Source organism: Hyaena hyaena, unplaced genomic scaffold (assembly GCF_003009895.1).
Source record: "Hyaena hyaena isolate Hyena2069 unplaced genomic scaffold, ASM300989v1 scaffold_169, whole genome shotgun sequence".
In the NCBI taxonomy this organism is placed as follows: domain Eukaryota; kingdom Metazoa; phylum Chordata; class Mammalia; order Carnivora; family Hyaenidae; genus Hyaena; species Hyaena hyaena.
The window spans coordinates 728,270-748,552 of NW_024080801.1; the positions used below are offsets into that span (position 1 = coordinate 728,270).

The 20,283-nt window shown below is 55.5% G+C and overlaps 1 protein-coding gene across 1 annotated transcript in view; it reads left to right on the top strand.

Annotated features, from left to right (window-relative positions):
* The first annotated feature begins 4,135 nt into the window (after nucleotides 1-4,135).
* CCN4 (cellular communication network factor 4) overlaps nucleotides 4,136-20,283 on the top strand; it is a 35,171-nt gene continuing 19,023 nt past the window's right edge. Inside the window, exon 1 of the mRNA XM_039240217.1 lies at nucleotides 4,136-4,288. Within this exon, the coding sequence (XP_039096148.1) occupies nucleotides 4,220-4,288 (69 nt within the window). The 5' untranslated portion in view covers nucleotides 4,136-4,219. The remainder of the gene's footprint in view (nucleotides 4,289-20,283) is intronic.

The window sequence follows — 20,283 nt, forward strand, 5'->3', positions numbered from 1 at the left end:
AGATACATGCGTACAGATGACATGAGTTCAAGGATGTAGATCCTTGCTGTTGGGGGTACGGGTGGGGAGGGGTGTGGAGCGCAGGGGTAAGTAGGAGAGAGGAGCCAATGCTAAGCACAGACGGAGCCCCATGTGGCCTTGGCAGTTTGCCATGAACCGTCCGCAGCACCAGCAGAAATAAATGACCAAGGAGGATGGACATAAATACCCCTGTGTGACATCCTTGGGCCTCACGCCAGGGAAAATGCAGAATGTCACCTTCACTCCACCCCGCACCCTTCTGCTGTCACCTGGACTTGTCGGGACACTGCTGGGCCCCCACCTTTCAATTACTCCCCAGCTGCCTCTCAGCAAAGAGTTTCTGAAGATCTAAGCATTTCACATTCTTCAGGCTCTTTGAGGAGCACGGGGTGGCCTGAGAGACACGTGGATACATTTGTCTCCAAGTGGCCTTCCTTCCCTCCTTCCTTCCTTCCTTTCCTTTCCTTCCTCCTTTCCTTTCCTTTCCTTTCCTTTCCTTTCCTTTCCTTTCCTTTCCTTTCCTTTCCTTTCCTTTCCTTTCCTTTCCTTTCCTTTCCTTTCCTTCCCTTTCCTTTCCTTTCCTTTCCTTTCCTTTCCTTTCCTTTCCTTTCCTTTCCTTTCCTTTCCTTTCCTTTCCTTTCCTTTCCTTTCCTTTCCTTTCCTTTCCTTTCCTTTCCTTTCCTTTCCTTTCCTTTCCTTTCCTTTCCTTTCCTTTCCTTCCTACTTCCCTTCTCTTCCCTTCCCTTCCCTTCCCTTCCCTTCCCTTCCCTTCCCTTCCTTCCTTCCTTCCTTCCTTCCTTCCTTCCTTCCTTCCTTCCTCCCTTCCTCAACCCATACACCCCTCACCACCTCTCCATCTGCTTCATGCATTTGTGCACCCTCTTGCCCACAGTAGGTCACGGCCCAGAACGGAAGATGTGAGCCTGCTCTGGCCCTTGGACCTGACAATCTATGAGACCAGCCAGGGCCTGTGTTGGCAGAGTGGTCAGGGAAAGGAGACGTGGATGTGGAAAACAGAGATGTGGAGCCCAGCCTGGGAAGGCCTGGGAACTGGAATATTCCAGACAATGGCTTCATCTCCCCATGTGTTCATCCATCGGTCCATCCATCTGTCCATCTACCATATTCGTTCATTTCTGCATTTACTCATTTCCTTGCTCGCCACATGAGGCAACTCGGTCTACTTGAAAAAAAAACAAACAACTTGTTTTGAAGCCACACAGGTGTGAGTTCTGATCACAGTTTCACTGCGCACTAGCTGAATGGCTGCGGCCAGACCTCAGTTTCTTCATCTGTAAAGGGGCACAATGATAGTGAGATGTCAGCATGAGGATGAACCGAGATGGGGATCCGGTGAGGGAGCAAGCGTCGCGGGGACGGGACCGTTGCCCCATAAGTGGCGGTGGTGTCACCGTCACCACCAGCCGGTCATTGAGAGTTTGTCCCGCTCACGTGCGGGAAGTGCCTGGCCCCAGGCCCCCACTCACCGCGGCTGAACCCAGGCACAAACCCAGGCTGCACCATGAGATCTTTCGAGATGCCGATGCCCTAGAACAGGACAGGCATGGGGCGACCCGACCACACTGGCCTCAGCCGGGGCCCGTTCTGACTCCTCCAGCCACAGATGGACCCGCTCCCCGCCTCCTTCAGGCCTCCTGATGACCTAGAGGTTAGGCACCAACACAGTCCTGCTTCTGTGCACGAAGGAAACTGAGGTACAGACACACCGTTGGTGGTCCAAGGCCCTCCAGTAAGTGGCAGAATCATGGTGGTACCTCAGGGGTCTTGCCTGCTAACCCGCCACTCGGCCCGAGTCACCGGGTCACCTCTCTCTGGGTGTCACTGGTGCTGAGGAGCGGCGACTTCCGGGGCTGGCTGGGCCATCCGGGCCTTCCCCAGCAGGTGCAAGCTGAGCACTGCATCGTGCTTTGGCTAGCTGTCCCACCTGCCCCTCGCGTTCTCTGGGTTCTGCTTGGCTCCTGTCCGAGAACACCGACAGGCTCGCTTGGCAGGGTCCCATCCTGACTCTGCTTTGTCACGGTCCTAGCCCCAGGCCTGACCCCAGCGAGTGTGTGCCCTCGAATTACCCAGTGTCTCTGCGTTTCCACTCCGTCTACCTTATGCTCATGAGAGGTCTCCCAGCACAGGGCCACGAGTGTTCATCAAAGGCTCACTGAACCTGAGTGAGCACCTAACACCTTGGGTGATTTCTTTATAGACGCCTGTCGACAGTGATTACTTTATGGGACTTCTATTTTTTAAGTTTATTTATTTATGTTGAGAGAGCAAGAGACAGAGTTGGGGAAGCGGCTGAGAGAGAGGGAGAGAGAAAACCCCAAGTATGTTGTTCGCTGACACCGGGGCTCAAACCCATGAACCGTGAGATCATGACCTGAATGGAAACCAGGGGTCAGATGATTAACCGACGAGCCACCCAGGTATCCCTTCATGGGGCTTATTCTTAAGAGGAGCAAGTAAGTTCATGAGAGAGGAAACAAGAACTGATGTTACCTATGTATCGTACACCCCTGTTTGCCATGCATTTTTATAAAGCCCCATTATAGCAATTAGGATGCAGTTGGCGCTAAGGAATAAAATAACTAACTATACTTGAGCATAAATCACCAAATTAGCCCCTATAACAGGAAGTCTGGAGGTAGCTGTTCCGTTTGGTTTAGCATCACTATAAAATCCCAAAGACCCCAGCTCTCTTCCTCTTTCTCCTCCACCAACCTCGGCATGTTGGCATTTCATCCTCAAGTAAGTTGTGCCTCATGTGCCCACGTGACTGCTGCAGCTCCAGCCATCAACTTTACACACAAGTAAAGAAGCAAATGAGTAGACAATTTTTTTCTCCTCCCAAGAGATGCAATCCTTTCTAGGAGCCCCCAGCAGAATTCTCTTTAGGTCTCACTGTCCAGAATTGGGTGAGAGGCCCAGTCCGAGGTCAATAAATGGAGAAACTTCTGTGGGGTAACAAACTCACTCACACAAACCTACACCACTGCCAAGTGGCCATGCATGCTCCCGCATCTCCTTGATAGGCTGCAGGAAAAGGAAACGAAGGGCAGGGAGTCCCCCTGAAGCCCAGAGACGGGATCTTGCTGGGGTGTGAAAGGGAGAGCAAGGAACTGAGTGTGGTCAAGTGTTCCCACTCACCAGGGCTGGGGGTTCCACCTAGTCCATGGGCAGGCTCGGGGAGGCTGTAGCCCGGAGGGAGCTTGGTTCGGTTTTCCAACATTCGCTCTGATGACCTTGGGAATTGGTGGAGGTCATTGGGGGGCCAGAAGGGAAGCTGTCTCTTAGATCTACACAGAGGATGAGAAGGTGAGATGGGGGTAGACGGGGCCCCAGGGGACACCCTTCCCGTGTGCGGCGATGTCCAGCAGAAGGCAGGCGAGGCACCCACGCCCACCAGGGATAACAAGTACCCGGACACGGGGAGACGGTGCCAGCACCAGAAGGGGTCTGGCTGATGACAGGGAAAGGGAACTCCTGTAAATTGGCAGAAGCATGGCTTTCATCTGTCGTGGAGGGATGATGAGAGCCTGAGCCCCAGGGCTGAGTTCATTTGTAAATTCCTATCATTTCTAGATGGCTGCTCTCAAAGCCATGCTCCTCTGCTCGCAGCCAGGGAGAGACGAGTGAATGAAATGAAAACCAGAAGTAGGAACAGCCTGAAGAAATGGGAGGGAGTTCATTTCCCCCGCTGGGAGCCCCAGAGTTCTTCCCCCCCCACCCCGCCCCGCCCGCCAGGGTAACTGTATCTCCACCTCGCCTGGCACCCCCCCTCCCGCGAGTCCCCCCTCCCCACCTTCGTGAAATACCTTGGCAGGATGGTCCCGGCTCCTTCCGCGAGAATTTACTGCCCCAGTGTGAAATCATAGCCCTGTAACTTTCCCTTTAAGAGCTGTCAGAGCCGGAGAGGCTGGCCAAGCTTGGGCTGGAGGTGGGGACAGAGGGAAGAAAGGGAAAAAGAGAGAGAGAGAGGCAGGAAAAGTTTTTTCAGAGGAAAATGCAGGGTTTGTCCTTAACTCTGACGTCAGATCTTGCTTTAATAAAACCCCCCCAAGGGCTGTGGGAAGAGACATATCTGGTACTCCTGATGGGCCGGGCCAGTCTCTCGGCCCAGCTCTCCCGAGAGGCGGCCGGATCCTCTGGGCTGCTCGGTCGATGCCTTTGCCCCTGACTTCCAGGCATGAGGTGGCTCCTGTCCTGGACGCTGGCAGCAGTGACCGCAGCAGCCGCGGGCAGCACCCTGGCCATGGTGAGTCCTGCTCGGAGGGGCTCAGGGAGGGGACCCAGATCTCTTTCTGCTGCACGGCTGGGTGGATCAAGAAGGGCTCGAAGTGTGGGGCCAAGGAGGTGCCCACCTTGAGACTGGAGTAGAGCCCAAGGGGGCGCTGTGCGGGGTCAGCTGATCCCCGCGTGGCTGGGGTCCGAGGAATGGGGAAGAGGCAGCGCCTGGGGGGGCAGAGCAAACAGGTGGCCCCCGCCCTTCTTTCCCACCTGAAGCGCAGCAGAAGGGGGGCGCTTGGTGGAGCGGGAGTCGGGGGCTGTGCCCAGGGCTGGCTGCGTGACCTTGGGCCAGTCACTCCTCCCTGAGCAGCGCTGGGTGAGGAAGTCGGCAGGGGATTTGTGACATCTCGGGTTTGGGGCAGGAGCCCCTCCAAATGCTGGAGATACTACAGGGAGAGGAGTCGGAAAACGCCGAGAGCGTAGGAAAGGAAAATGCCAGCTTTCAGCACACACGCCTCTCTCTTGAGCACACACCGCTTGGGGGTGATTTCTGGCCCTCGCGGCTGGCGCCTTGGGCTGGCACGGCCATCTAGGGCTCCGGAAGCTTGCACGTTGGGGCCCTGCGCGCGAAGCCTGCTGTTTCGGTGGCGGGGGGGGGGGGATCCCGAGGGTTCCCTCTCCTCCTCTCTCTCCCCCAGGGCAACCCAGAGGGAAGTGGGGAGGGTCTGCCCCTCTAGGAAGCCGGGGGAGCAAGTCACGTGGCAGACACAGCCAGCCTGCGGGCTTTGGGGGTAGAGGCGGGCCCAGGGTGGGCAGGAAGGTCCAACCTAAGATCTCGCAGCCCGGGCCACAGCCTGCTGCCAGCTGTAAAGCCAAGAGTCAGAGGGAAGGTGGCAAGAAGGGATTCGTTACCCGCTCACGAGGACGGCTTCTTCTGGCCTCCAGGGGCCCCATCTGTGGGTGAGGGAGCTGAGGCTCAGGGGCGAAGCCGATCGCCCACCGGCTCGAAGACACAGGTTCTGATTCACCCAGACCGGAGGCTGAGAGCAGGCGGCCGGCCCCAGCCCTGGTGCCTCTGGAGCTGGTGAGGGCTGGTGCCCCAAGCGCCGTCGTAGCGTGGAGTCGGGCAGGGAGCGTGTGTGAGATTTGTGGTCAAATCTTCTGAACCTTGCATGGTGCCCCGCCCCCACAGTCGGGGCCAAGCCATCCTACAAAAAAGCGGATACTAACTTCATTTTATAAAAGAAAGAGGGCAGCCTGGGGGGCTCGGTCGGTTAAGCATCCTACTTCAGCTCAGGTCGTGATCTCACCGTTCACGAGTTCAAGCCCCGCGTCGGGTCTGTGCTGGCAGCTCAGAGCCTGGAGGCTGCTTCCGATTCTGTGTCTTCCTCTCTCTCTGGCCATCCCCTGGTCACTCTTTCTCTCTCTCAAAAATAAACATTAAAAAAACTTTTTTAAAATAAAAGAAAGAAATGGGAGCTTAGAGCAAGTGAGGAACTTGTCCAGGGTCTCCCAATTAGCAAGTGGCCAAGGCTTAAATTTCGACCTTCCCTTGCCAAATCCTGCTCTTTCTTCCAGAGCTTCCCTAGCTTTGGGGAAACTGAGGGTTCCCTACAGACTGGAGCAACTGCAAGGGACCAGATCAGCCTTTATTCGGGGTTGCTGTGGCTGGGAGGTCAGGGGGTGGATGGAGAAGAGGTGCGAGGTGTAGGGTAGCAGGTGTGTGAGTGAGGAGGGGGAAAGGAGCCGCGGGTTGTCCAAGCACACCGGAGCCCGTTACCTCCCAGAACGGCTGGTGCTGGGGAAGACAGAGCCCGTCCACATCCACGGGCTCAGCCAAGGGGCCTGTAGCACAGGGGCCAAGAGTCTAGACAGCCCTGGGCAGCAGGACAGGCGAGAAGCTCCTGGGAGGAGGTGGGCATCTCTCCTGGATGCAGCCCCGGCCTGGGGACCATCTCCGGGCACCCAACCCTACTGGGCCCGCACTTGTGTCCAGACTCAGGAGCTGCCAGACAGAGTCCGGCAGGAAAGCTCTTGGAGCATCCTAAGCTGGCCCCCTCCCCCCACCCCACGAGAGCTCTGAGACAGATGGCGACAAGGACTTAGCTTTCCCGCTGAACCCCGTACACGGCCAGCCTGTCACACTAACATAGCGGGAATGCAAGCCCATTCGGGAACAGGTGGGACTTAATGGAAAAAATGATCGTGGATGTTCATATGGAAGAATAGGTTTGCGAGAATTGCCAAGAAGGCTCTGAGGGAAGACTTGCCCTGGCAGATAGTGAAGGATTATCTAAAGGTTCTGTTATCAAAGGAGGAAGATGCCAACAGTGAAGAGATGAACGGAGGAAGACGGGGCAGGGAGCTGGGAAGCTCAGCCAGGTCTCCTGGGGAACGTAATATACCATAAAGGTGTATTACACATACGGCCGGCTTTCCATCTCTTTGCTCTTTTCTTCCTTCCACATGGGCAGAGGCCAGCCCCTTGTGCTAAGAGAGAGGGGCTACAATTAGTGGGTACCGTGGCGTCCCGTGCCAAATGCTGAGTGTGTGTTCGTGTAAGACCTTCCTCGGTTCATCCAACAAGCATTTGCTAGCATTTATTGTGCACCTCCTCCAAGTCTCATAGCAATACTGTGAAGCTGATGTAATTAATCATCTCTCTTTGTAGAGGCAGAAGCTGAAGGTCAGAGAGGTTAAGCAATTTGTCCAAGGTCACACAGCTAGTAACCAGCAGATCTCAGTTTGATCCGGGGTCCAGCTCTTTGCGCTACAGCCCACTGTCTCCATGGTCCATGTACTCGTGCAGAAGTGAGGGGCTCGCGGTTTCTGTCCCTACAGAGCTTACAGGCTTGTGAGGCAGATGAGAGCCAGCCACACGGGGGGTTGAGAGGTGACAGGGATGGTCCCCTCCAGGAGAGAGGGGTTGGGTGCCAGCTGTGGACCAGCTGGACCGGCGTCAGCAGGTCCCTTAGCCACCCCGGGCCTCACCATCTGCTCTTGCAAACTGGGGCTAACGACCGTGGCCCCACCGTCTCCCTCTCAGAAGCCTGCGGCTAGGTAAACAAAATCTGCGCCAATAAATTCCAGGGCACACGTTAGGTCTGTGGTATCCTGAGTGCGGGTGAGACCCGCACCCCTTCCCCCGTACACATGTACACGGGATGTGCACAGCTCTGGGTGTGTGCGCCCATGTGTTGGAGATCGTGGCTCATCTGAGGGTGTAAATCGCCACGGTGCGTGTGCACACACACGGGTGTACGTGCTGGGGGTGCACGTGCTGGGGGTGCAAGTTCGTCCTCTGCACCTAGGACCCACCGCAGAGTAGTGTGGCCCAGAATTGCAGCATATCCCTTTTAAAAATGTGAGAACAGAAATGATATGCCTTCTTTACATCTCCTGCCCATGGTTTGGGATCTGAGCCAGCATTTCAAACTCCACCCCAGGCCCCTGGACGCTCTGCTCCCAGCTGCGGCCCCTCCCGCCTGCTGCTACTCCGGGACATCCCGGATGTCTGTGTGGCCACGGACGGGCACTTTCCACCTGGCGGGGCGCTTGGCGAAGCCCCACCTTCTGGAACGGGCGTGGGAGCAGTGCTCCTTGGAGAACCAGACCCTGACCACGGGCTGGGCAGTACCTCTGGGGGCCTGTTAGCCGACTCAGCTCCCCCAGCTTCTAGAAAAGGTCCCCGCCCCATGCCGGCAAAGCAGCCAAACTCCAGGAGGCTGCTTTCAGCTTCATACAGGGATCTGTGCCCGGGGTTCCTCCCAGAAACCTCTGGGCAATCGGGAGGGGCTGCTATACACACTGTGGTTTCCGTATGGGAGCAAGGAAATCGAGACAGCAGTGGCCCAGGCTGGGGTCCCGAGAGGGGCTGGGAGTCTTGCCAACCACAGCCAGGAAAGTGAAGGAAGGAAGGAAGTTTTGAGCTGAGACCGTATAACGCTGCAAAGGTCTAAGAGCTAGGGGTTGGCACTTTGCACACTCATTCGACACCACCAGAGCGCCCCATGTCTCAGCAATGCTGATGGTAAGGAAGGCCTACACCGATTAGGCACTCACGGTGTCCTGGACTGTGTCCTAAGCACTCTGCATATAAGTCACTCGAAAACCACATCTATGAAGCAAGCAGCATCATTCTACCAGTGCCGTCCAATGTGGTCACTGAGCACGCGAGGCCACGGAGGCAGCTCTCAGCTGTAACACACACACACCAGATTTCAAAGATTCAGTGTGAGTACAAGGACATACCATTCTCACTGTGATTCTTCTATTGACTCCGTGTTGACATGAGAATATTTTTAATATATTGAGTTAAATAGGATGTTAAACTAACTTTCCCTGATTTCTTGTTAGTTTTCAATGTGGCTCCTAGAAAAGGTAGAATTCCACACACGGCTCGCATTGTGTTTTTCTAGGCAGTGTTGGCCAGGAGAGGCAAGAGCATACAGATGGGTTTTAATAGGTGGAAAGGGAAAGCTACCAAGGGCTCTACCCCCAGCTCTTCCACTAAGAAGGTTTCTTCATTTGTGAAAAGAAATAATATTAGTGCTTTCCTCCTTGGGTTCTTGAGATGATTAAGGAATACAGATAAAGCACAGAAAGCCACAGCACACCCCAGGGGAAGGGGGGAAATGATTCCCTTTGTGTCAGTCACAGGGGTGGAGGCAGCCCAGCTTGATAGGAAGCTGCAGAAAAGTGCCAGGTCTGAGCAGATGAGCAGGGGTTTATACAGACTGCAGACTCAGCTGCCGGCGGGCAAGAGGAGGGGCAGACTTCATGGTGGGCTGTGATGGGCTTAGGGCTGAGCTGGTCTCCTGAAGCTCCCGAGGTTTTCACATCCTGGCCAGCTTCCCAGCACGCATCAAAGGAGTCAGCGAATGCGTTCGGATTATCATGTAGGAGAGAGAAATATGGACGGTGACGGTGGGGAAGATGGTGATGGTGGTGGTGGTGATGGTGATGGCGGTCATGGTGATGAACATGGTGGTGGTGGTGGTGGGGCTGGTGGTGGTGATGGTAGTGGTGAAGGTGGTGATGATGGTGGTTGTGGTGATGAAGGTGGTGATGATAGTGATGGTGAGGAAGATGGTGAGGAAGAGGATGGTGATGGTGGTGGCGCTGATGAATGATGATGCTTGTAGTTGAGACTTATGCCTTTACAACCCTGAGTCCCCTGATACCGACCATGGCTTTCATAGCCCATCCGCTTAGCTGTTCCACAGAAGTCGACAGCCTTGCTGTGCACACGGCCTCTTCCCATTTCCAGAGCCGTGGTGATAAACTGTCATCTGTGTCCCCACTGTCAAGTATGACTCACGTGTTGGATACAATTTTTTACACTAGCAGAGAGGAGTGCATTGAGGAGTCCGAGAGGAAACTCGGAGGGCTGCAGGAGTAAAGCACCAATTCCGGGGCCCTGAGCCTGATTCTTGAGGGAGAGGCCCCAGACACAGTGCATGTTAACTGGTGCCTTGGTGACTCTTACACAAGCTTGATTTCAAAAATCACTCTTGTCCCTCCTCCAGCCTTGACATTCTGTTCATGTGTCTTCCTGTTGCTCCTCTCTGGAAGAGAGACGCGGAGGGGCGGAAGGGAGACAGACTCAGAGGACAGAACTAGGCCTCTTGAAACATGAGCAAGGAACATTCCAGGGGATACGACACCATTTATACACACCCACCCCCAAGGACCCCAGTCTGGAGGCGAGTCCAGGCTTGGGACATCAACACCGGATCTACTGAGCCTTGGTGGGGGTGGCAGGGGGTGGTGAGAGGAAATGTGAGCCCAGGCCGCAAGAAGAGGGAGAGAGGGGTCCAGCCCAGCCCCTCTGGGAATCCTACATTGCGTCTTCTAGGTGAGAGAAGGGTCATGTGCCATGAGCCTGCCCAGGGCGGGAATGCACAAGGGGGTGAAGGCTAGAGCAATGTTCTAAGAAAGCAAGGACTCGTGACCTTGTCCTTGGGACAGATGGTGGACTGGCTTGGCCAACAGCTCATTGGGGTGACTTTAGCCACCTGCCTTCTCAGTGCTTGCTTTCTGATTTTGAGAATGAAGAGGTTGGACTTGACCCCTAAACTTGCTTCCAACCGAAGCCATCAGAGTCCTGGGGTCCATCCACTCCTTCCCTGGGCCCACCGTGGCATCAGCAGCAGGGCTCCCGAGCTATGGTTCTTCCTGAAGACGCTCTAGGGAGAGCTTCATTGGCTTCGGTGCCCAAAAGGGTGTCTTGTGCCCTGGGATGTCCCTCTAAACATGCATCCTTCCCTTAAGGTATTGCCAGTGTTTTCCTGTTTGCCTACGTCTCATCTTTCAGCCCTCAAGGTGTATGCCCGGTGTCCTAAAGTTGAAAAGCTCACCACCTGTTTCATCTCCATGGGGCCCCCCATGTTGGGGGTTCTTAGGTTCCTCAAGTTCTACCCATAGAGAGCACCCCGAGGCAGGCCCAGGCCTACCAAGTCAGGCTGGGGCAGGCGTCCAGGACTTGAGTTCCAACATTTCCCACCGCAGATGAACCTTGCGGTCTTGCAAGCTCAGGAAGCACCCTTGTTAGTGACGGTGCCATAGAAGGAGTTAGGTCCCCACCTGCTGCCCCGTTTTGGTGAGTAATGGCTCCATCTGCCCCTGTCAGAAGCCTGGGGCTACCGCTCACCCTCATCTCCTCTTCCAGTGCCTCCACTCTTCCCTCCTGTTCGTGGGGGTGAGGCCCTCCCTATAGTACCCAGGAGGTACTGGGTACTATGGTACCTGGGTACTATAGTTTCTTGGGACCCGGAGCTCCAATTCCCACATGGAGCTTGGAGGGAGGATTATACAACCAGAATGCAATCTTTCTGCACCAGAATCATCTGGAGTAAACCGTGCAGCCTGCGTTGGGAAAGGGGGTCGTCTTGAGCACGTCACAACGTTTTTGAGCCTCAGTTTCCTGTGATGCAGGGACCTACTCTCTCTGAATGTCAGCGAGTCAGGGAGGGAGTTGGGTGGGACGGAGAGCCTGGGTGCTCCCTGAGTAACATCTTACCTGCCCCTCGCTCTCCAAGCCTGCTTTCCAGCCTCCTCCCCTGGGACTGCCTTTGCTCACCTTCTCCCCTAATTCAAGGGCCATTTTCCCAACTACTCGTGTGACCTCACTCCTGCATGCGCCCCTGCGGTTCCTTCTGCCTGAAATGCCTTCCCCCCTTCTGTGTTCAGAAAATGGCTGTTGCTGTCACTGGTATCCTCCAGGAAGCTGCGCGTGGCCTCCACCAGGCACAGCAGCCGGGGGGCACCCATGGGTCCCTGTTCTTACCCAGGCGTTGCCCCATGTACGAGCCACCTTTCCTCATGCACCTTCCTCTCGCAAGGACAGACCCCTGGGCCTTAGCATGTGCTGTGCCCTGCCGCCTGGCCTTGCTCAGGCTTTCCCCCTTCTAGACCTGAAACTTTCCCTACCCAGCTCTGCTGCCACTGTGGGTGCACGCTATAGGGGCTTAATGCATACCTGTTGGTTGAATGAATGAATGAAGGAATGACTAAACAAAACCAGAAGGGCTGAGCAGGATGTGTGTAGAGGGACAGGGAGGCAGGGAAGGCACGAAACTGGCCTTTCTAGTGGAGGCTTTGTGCCTGGGAAGCAAGGAAGGACCTGACGAGACGGCCTGACCCCTAAGAGGGCTCGAGGGCGAGCAGCTCAGGAACTGACGTCCCGAGCACAGAGCCAGGAGTCAGAGGCCTGGTTCAGGTCAGGCTCTGATTGGGTGTCGAGCCAATCTTGTCTTGCGGACAAGAAACCCGTCCCGTGCTCCCGGCGGGACGGCGCCCTGGGTCCGGGTGGGGGAGGGGGGTGGGGGGCAGCACACAGCCCGGGCGAGAGCAGCTCTGCCGCCTCCCAGCTGGGCCTCGGGCGTCCATCCGTACAATGGAATTGAAAAGCCCGGCTCACAGAGCCCCTGTGGCTGGAGAGAGAAGGCGGGGTGGGTGCCGAGTGCGTGTGGAGGACGAGGTTGGGGGCCACAAGTGGGGGCGACTGTCCAGGAGCTCCAGCACCAGAGGGGAGCGAGGGCCGCCGGCTGGGAGTCCCTGAGCGTCCGGGCGGGGCCACAGGCGCCTACCTGTGCTGGTCACCGCGGCCCTTAAAACCTGCACCCTAGGTGTGCGTGTGCACGCACAGACACAGGCATACTCACTCACAAGCATACACACACATGGAGACACAGGCAGACACAAGTGCACAGACACAGGCATACATACGTGTTCATGCATACACACAGACACACGTGCACACGCATACACACAGACACAGGCATACTCACAAGCATACACACACACAGAGACACAGGCAGACACACATGCACACACATACACTGGCATACTCACAAGCATACACACACACAGAGACACAGGCAGACACACATGCACACGCATACACTGGCATACTCACAAGCATACACACACACAGAGACACAGGCAGACACACGTGCACACACATACACTGGCATACTCACAAGCATACACACACACGGAGACACAGACACACATGCACACACATACACGCAGACGCAGGCATACTCACTCACAAGCATACACACACATGGAGACACAGACATATGCAAGTGCACACAGACATATGGGCACACACAGACACACAGATATATGTGCACACACAGAGGCACAGGCATACGCACATGTGCACACATAGGCACATACACAGAAGCACGTATACCCACACAGAAACACAGGCATACACATGCGCGCGCGCGCACACACACACACACGCATGCACACGCACACATGCACACACCAGCTGACTTCCTTAACAGCCGCTCCAAGGAGCCGTGTCCTGAGCCTGGCAAACTCCCCCTCCTGAGCAGCCGGAAGCTTCCCCCCCCCGTTGGACCCTCCCTGTGAGCCGGGGCCCCACACACCCTGTCCAGTGCCCAGGAGGGCTCTCTGTGCACGAGCTGTTATTGCCCCCACTACACAGAGGAGGAAACCGAGGCAGGGTTTTACCTACTCCCCAGGCCATCCGAGGTTCTAAACCACTGACCCCCTTATTCCCCAAGGGAATGCCAGCCCCTTGCCCGAGTCTATGCTCCCAGCCCGAGCTGGGACCCCATGCAGGAGGAGGAGGGGAGGGAGCTGAGGTCAGGCCCTGGATGGTGGAGGGAAGAAGTACCTATCAGAGGCCCAGCGCAGCCAGCTGGGGCAGGGGAAGAGGGGGCGGGGTTTCGGGGCTGGAGCCCAGGGCCTCCCACGTCCAGGTACCCCTAGGAGCTAGGGACACTTCTCTCTGCTCCGTCAGGCAGCGGCTCCCTCCTCCCTTGAGCAGGTCTGCTCTCAACATGGCGGTTTCGTCCACCTTGTCCATCTCGGCTACTGCTCCAGGGCTGTCCCCTCCCTGCTCACCCCATGGCCACCATCACTTCCAGGCCTGGGAAGTGGATGGTTCCCACTTCCTTCTGGCAAATCAGCATGAACTGGAAATGGGGCAAGAGAAGGGTCCCTTAGAAGCCACTGGAGGAGAATGAGACCTAGAGTCAGAAGTGAGCGTGCAGTTTTCTTGCTGTGTCTCTTAACCGCTGTGGGCCTCAGTTTCCCCATCTGTCGAATCGAGACCACGAGGGCTGTGACCTCACAGGGCTGTGTGATCATCACCTGGCATCATGAGTTGGCTGAAGACCCCTACTTCCCCCGGGGGACGCACATGTCCCAGCATGGCCCTCTGACGCTGGCCCCATCCTAACATCTCCATAACCCTGAACCCTAAGCCCCAACACTGGCCACTGGCCATTCGCGTGCTCTGCCACATCGCTGCTACCTGCACGGCCTTACTCACGCTGCTCCTCAGCTTCGGCGTTCTCTCTGCCCTCGCGGTCAATTTTCACTCATCCTTGAGGACACAGTGCAAAGAACGCCTCCTCCAAGAAGCACTCCTTGCTCCCATGCCCCTGCCCCTGGCCTTCTGGTCATGTTCTCATACCCCTTATTTAGACTCTGCTGAGACCCTTCGCAGTCTGGCCCTTGGGTTCAAATCCCAGCTCTACCATTTGCTAGTGGCCTTGGGCAAAATATCTGACCTTTCTGTGGTCCAGGTCACTCCGCTGTACATTGGGGAAGATGATTGTAAAAGCAGCCCGCCCCTTAGGGTTATTGCAAGGATTAAATGATTTACATAAGATATAAATGAATAAAAGAGGCACAAAAGGTGAAACGCAGAATCCCATGTAGACCTTGTGTTGATTTTGATTCAGAGAAACCATCTGATTAAAAAACAAAAACAAAAAAACCCCACAAAAAACAAAAAACAAAATCGTGGAGACAATCAGTGCAGACTGAATAAGGACTAAGGACTGGGTACTAACCAGAGAAAACTACAAAAGTGTAACTAATTAATTTTAGTGATCATTATATCGGGGTTGTGATTTTTAAAAATTTCTTGCCCATCAGAGCACAGGCAAGAATTTCAGGTAAAAATCATGCGGTATTTGGGATTTGCTTTGAAATCCTCAGGGAAGAAAAGCAGGTGGGAGTCGGTGCAAGTTGGTGGGTGGAGTAGGTACGAGTAGGTGAGAGTAATGGATGAAGCAGTATCAACAACGTGTGGATGAGCATTGAAGCTGGTGACAGGTGTGAGAGTCTCCAGATTTTGGTGATGTACACTTGTCTCTGACAAAGAACAAACAGGTTTTAAAAAACTTTTTAATTTTGAGAGAGAGACAGAGCATGAGTGGGGGAGGGGCAGAGAGGGAGGGAGACACAGAATCTGAAGCAGGATCCAGGCCCCCAGCTGTCAGCACAGAGCCCGACGCGGGGCTGGAACCCACAGACCGCGAGACCATGACCCGAGCCGAAGTCAGACACCTAACCGACTGAGCCACCCAGGCGGCCCAAGAATGAACAGGTTTTAAAGTCGTTGACCTGAATAGTGCTGATACAAACACCTGCCCGCTGAGCTGTGTGCCACCAAGGGTTAGCGGTCATTAACAGTCCCATCGCTCCGTCTGGAAGACAGCAGATGCTCCCTATAAAAGATCAGATGGCGAATATTCTAGGCTATGTGGGCTATAAGGTCTCCATGGAGTATTCCTCTTTATTTTTGTTGTTTTGTACAACTTCTTAAAAATGTGAAATCCATTCATTCCCCCTTACAAATCGCAATGGGCCAGGTGTGTCACTGGGTTGCAGTGTCCACCCTTTGTTCTATAATGCAGTTCCCTTTCCATATTCCTGTCTCCTCAGAAAGCTGCGTGCTCTCTGAGGCTTTGTACTTGGATCTTAGGAGCCGCTTCATATATGTTTGATGAGTGAATGAATGAACGGACACACGAGGGCTTGTTATTTGGAAAGAAGTCTGGCTTCCTGACCCTTCAACCCTGTCATATAAGGTTGAGCCCCCTCCCCAACCAGAAACTCACAAGACTGCATGCTTGTAAAGCCAGTTAGCAGAAAATCTCAAAAGTTCCTCCACACCCCATGACATGCAGCTTGGCCAATGTCTTCCAGGGGCTTCCATTCCCTGGAAATCAGCCAGAGGCTGGCATGGAAGGCTCTGGGAAGTGCTGCTGGGTCCTCCCCACACTCAGGTTAGGGGTAGGGAAGCTAAGACCTTTCCAAGACAGCCCCCCTCCCACGAAGGGCAGCCCCCGCTGGGAACACGGGTACAGATCCCTATGGGTTCTCTCCTCCAAGGAGCTCAGAAAATAGATGTCCCCCCATTTATACTGTGGCTGCCCCCATCAGTGGTACCAAATATGAGGACAATGTGATGGCGACAGCCCCGTTCAGGGCCCTTTTATCAGTAAAGGGATGAACAGAAACTGCTTCCAGGCAGGGCCGCCCCATCCTGAAGCCCCCCCAGAACACAGTTGGGGGCCACTCAAGCCATTTCTGTCTCAAGCCTGCCCTCTTGTGACGTCTCTGGGTGCAGCCTCCCAAATGCAGGCAAGCCAGGCTCTAGGACCATCCCTTCCAGAGGTTGGGCACTTGCCCAGGGCACGCGGGGCCCAGTGCCGGGGACTGAGGGGGCAGGAAGGGATAGCTCTTCCCTGAAAACCCCCATGGCACGGCCCTTGGCAGCTTGGGCTCAACCCCACTGCATCCCTCACCGCCCCGCACGGTCGTCTTAATGCTGTGCCCTTTCTTCTCACCGGTGCCCATCAGTGGTGAGCCACACACACTCTCAGAAGAGGACAGGGTCCACTTTATCATCAAGCAGAAATTTCAGTTCCCTGGGTGCCCCTCCCCACCAAGGCCAGCCCCCCACTTCCTGCCCCCGTACCTGCTGCCCTGCCTTCTCGGAAAATTGACGTGCAAGTCAAATTGAACACTTGTCCCTGAGGCCTGGAAAACACCGTAAAGTCCACAGTTCCCGCTCGTCTTTAAACAGCATCTCAAAACTACTTTTGCAGCATTTTCTACAGGGGCTTTCATTTCCACCCCCCCCCCCCGCCCCGTTTTCACCATCTTAAGTTTGCCCAGGAAGCACAACGGAAGGGATCAATTCATGTCTTCTAACCTGCCTGGTGATCACCCCCTTTGTCCAGGGGGGTAAGTGAGTGACACTATCTCAGTGCACTCAGGCGGCTGTAAGGAAATACCGCAGGTGGGGGGCGTATAAGCAACAGAAACTTTCCAATGAATGTTCTAGGCCGGGTTCGCGAATCTGTGTTTTAACGGGATCTGTGGGCTCACTATTCTCAACCGCTTGTGGCATTCGGAGCCACATGGAAAAGTTAGGCTATTTGGGGACAGGACCACACACCCGCGTTTGTTAAAGCCTCTGGGTGGTTCCGGCAAGCGCGGGGTTTGGGAGCCGCCGAGGGAAGTGATTTTATTTGTAATGGCTGCATCCGAGCTGCCTGGGGAAGGAGGCAGGGTCTGGGGCCAGCTCCTGTGTGTTCTGGAAAATACAGGGAGAGGGTCCAAAACCCAGAGAAAGCGGGAGCTTGGGAAAAGCCTCAGGGTGTCCCAAAATCCCCGTCAACACCCTAGGGCTCCAGGAAGAGCCTCAGCCCCTCAAAGGAAGTCCTAGAGAGAGAGGGACTGGAGAGAGGGACTGCGGCTTTGAGGGGGACTCAAAGGGAGACCGGAGGCTTCAAGCAAGGAGATTAGAGTCAGACCCTGAAGACTGGATCCTTATGCCAGTCGCTGCCCGAGCATCCGGGCAACTCCCTAGACTCCCTGAGCCTCAGTTTCCCCACTGGTTAAGTGGGTGGAATAGTTATTCCACAAAGGCTTGGTATGCAGAGGTGCTAACTGGATGCACACAGGGGCCCTCAGCACCGTATCCAGTGCATTTCACGCCGACAGTGACTGGTGTTAATTACCAGCGTCGCCTGTCCGGGGCCCTGGTATCAGCTGCGGGCACTCCTGGAATGGAACTGTAAGTTCGTGGAATTAAGAGCCTGGAAAGGCGGCCCAGTGAGACCGAGCCCTGCGAGGACAAGGAATCTTCTGGACCCGCCGCCCCAGCCCCGTCCAGCACAGGGCCTGCCCCGCTGCTGGCATCCAGGAAAGATTCTTCAGGAAGGAAACCATGGGCTTCGTGTCCTCCTTCAAAAGTGCAGGTTGGTCACAAGGAGCTCTGAGGGGCCTCCCAGCTGGAATGCTCAGGGCCCTTCAGAACGAGTCTGGTCCTAAGCCCTTCCCCACCCCCAGCAGTTATCAGCGCCTGCTCTTTCCAGCCGCTCAACCCCAGGATGGGAGCTCAGGCTAAAGTCCCTGGGGGAGGCAGGACTTCGAAGGAGGGCGCGGGGCCGTTGGGCCTCAGCTTCGGCAGTGCTGCGGACGCCGAAGGCCTCCACGTGGCACGAAATGCCATCCTGAAGGGACAGACACTTCGCACGGGGACCCCCACCGCCTCCAGGGGAGCTCCCAGCCTCTGGGAATTTGCCTTGGTTAGGTCTGATGAGAGCATGTTTCCAACGACCACAGGGGCTCGGCCTTTCCTGCGGGGGTGGCCAAAGACGGCAGAAGGGCTGAGGGCTCAAGACCTTCGGGCAAGGCAGACCTTAGTTTCATTCTGGCTGTGCCCGTCCCCCCCACCCCCGCCCCTGTCATGACTAGCTGAGTGGTCTCACACGGTCCTGAGCCTCGCCGAGCCTCTGTTTCCTCTGCTCTGGAGAAAATTAGTAGGCCTGCCTTGTGATCTGCGGGGGGAACCATATGAGATGAGGCGTGAAAACCTCTCCATATATAAAGAACACTCAGTAGATACTAGCTCTGATGTAAGGGCCTGTGCACGCACGCACGTGCACAGGGAAAGGGAGGACAGTGTCATGGGGGAATGTACATTGACTCTTCCATTCGTTCTATTGATAGATGCTAATTGACACCTACTGTGTGACAAGCTTTGGGAGGCCTGACACCCCTCTACAGCCCCCAGCCCAGAAGAATGTCTAGATGCTTCTTGATTACCTCCACGGGCAGTGTGCTCACTACCTTACAACTGATTCCTTCCATTAGAAAATTCTCCTCGTACTGTAGTGGGAAAAGCATGAACCCAACAGATTTGGGTTTTGAGTCTGAATTCTACCACGTCCTATGTGTTAACCATGGACAAGCCCCTTTGCTGATCTATAAAATGGAGATCGTGATGCCAACCATTGTGGGGAAGACAGAAGATAGGCCACAATAACAGACCTAGCCCACGACTGGCCCCTAGCGGTCACCAGAGCAGTGGTCTGCAGTGCAATGGACTGGGAAGGACAAGCTGGAAGCTACAGCCATGATCTCATTTGGTGCCTGCTCCCAGAACCTTGAGGGTGGGGGTATCTAGTCAGAAAAACACCGTTTTACAACAGAGAAAACCAAATCCCAGCAAGTGGACTCCCAGAGTCCCTCGGACAGTATGTAGCAAAGGCTGCACTTGACCCAGGGTGGTGTTTCTGAAACACAAAGCTGCCCCCATCTTTCTCCCGCTAACATCCTTCAACAAATTATTGCAGCGGACTCCAGCCAAAAGCCTGAGGCTTCCCACAGTCAGGTCGGTTTGGTTTCCCCACGGTACCCCTCAATGTCTGCCCAGCACCCGGCGCAGCACTTGGCACGAAGGGAGAGCGGACTAGAGGTGTGATGAGCGACCCAATGAATGGAGGGGGCGGGGTGGGGGCGGGGGGAGGCGCATGAATGTGTGACGCCGTCCTTATAGTGCCATCGATGGAGCGCAGTGAATTGCAATGACCACGTTGAGGTCTGTTGGCCTCGTGGGTGGGAAGCTAGTGAGAAGAGGGGTTGTGCCTCACACATTCTTGCTTCCTTCAAGTCTTGCACAACGTGGCACACGCCAAGCGTTCACGAGGCATCTGTTCCCATAGCATGCATGGAAGGGCAGATGCACATTTCCGCAACTAAACAGTCCACCCCCGGGGGTGCTACCCTCTGCTTCCTGTACACACACACACACACACACACACACACACACAGAATTCATCATCAGGAAGAGCATGCGGCCGCAACCCCTGTGGTGTCAGCGCTGCACAGGCAACAAGGTCTCAGAGGGTCTCACACCAAATGCGGGCGTTCCCAGGCCCACCCACCATGCACGCCAGGAACCTTCTCCCCTGGACTGAGGGCTAGGAGGTTTGCCACCAGCAGATGGCGCCAATGGCTAGGGCTGAGCTTAGCAGATGCCCAGAGCCTGTACCTGGAAGCCCCAGGTCCCTTAACTGGCTTCGCTTAAGGAGCTGTGTGGCCTGGGGCTCCAGGCAGTTACTGAAATGGAGGCTTCCTTTCCTCCCTTCCTTCCTTCGTTCCCCTGGAGCCCCCATGACAGACGGTGACCATATGGAGAGGGGCACCTGCCAGGCTACAGCCCATCCCAGCTCAGCTCAAAGTGAGCCCTACATTCCCCCCCAAGCCCTGTGCTGAGCCCTGTGGGGGTGGGGGAGGGTGCCAACAAAGAAATGCCAGGGAGAAGTCATGCTTTTGAGTGCCTGCCGCGTGCCAGACCCTGCTGACCCTCCGCACACACGGGAGCCCCTCCCCCTCCCAATGCCTGGAAAGGGGGCATGGCTGTGGTCAACCATACACGGGGAGGTCAGGGCC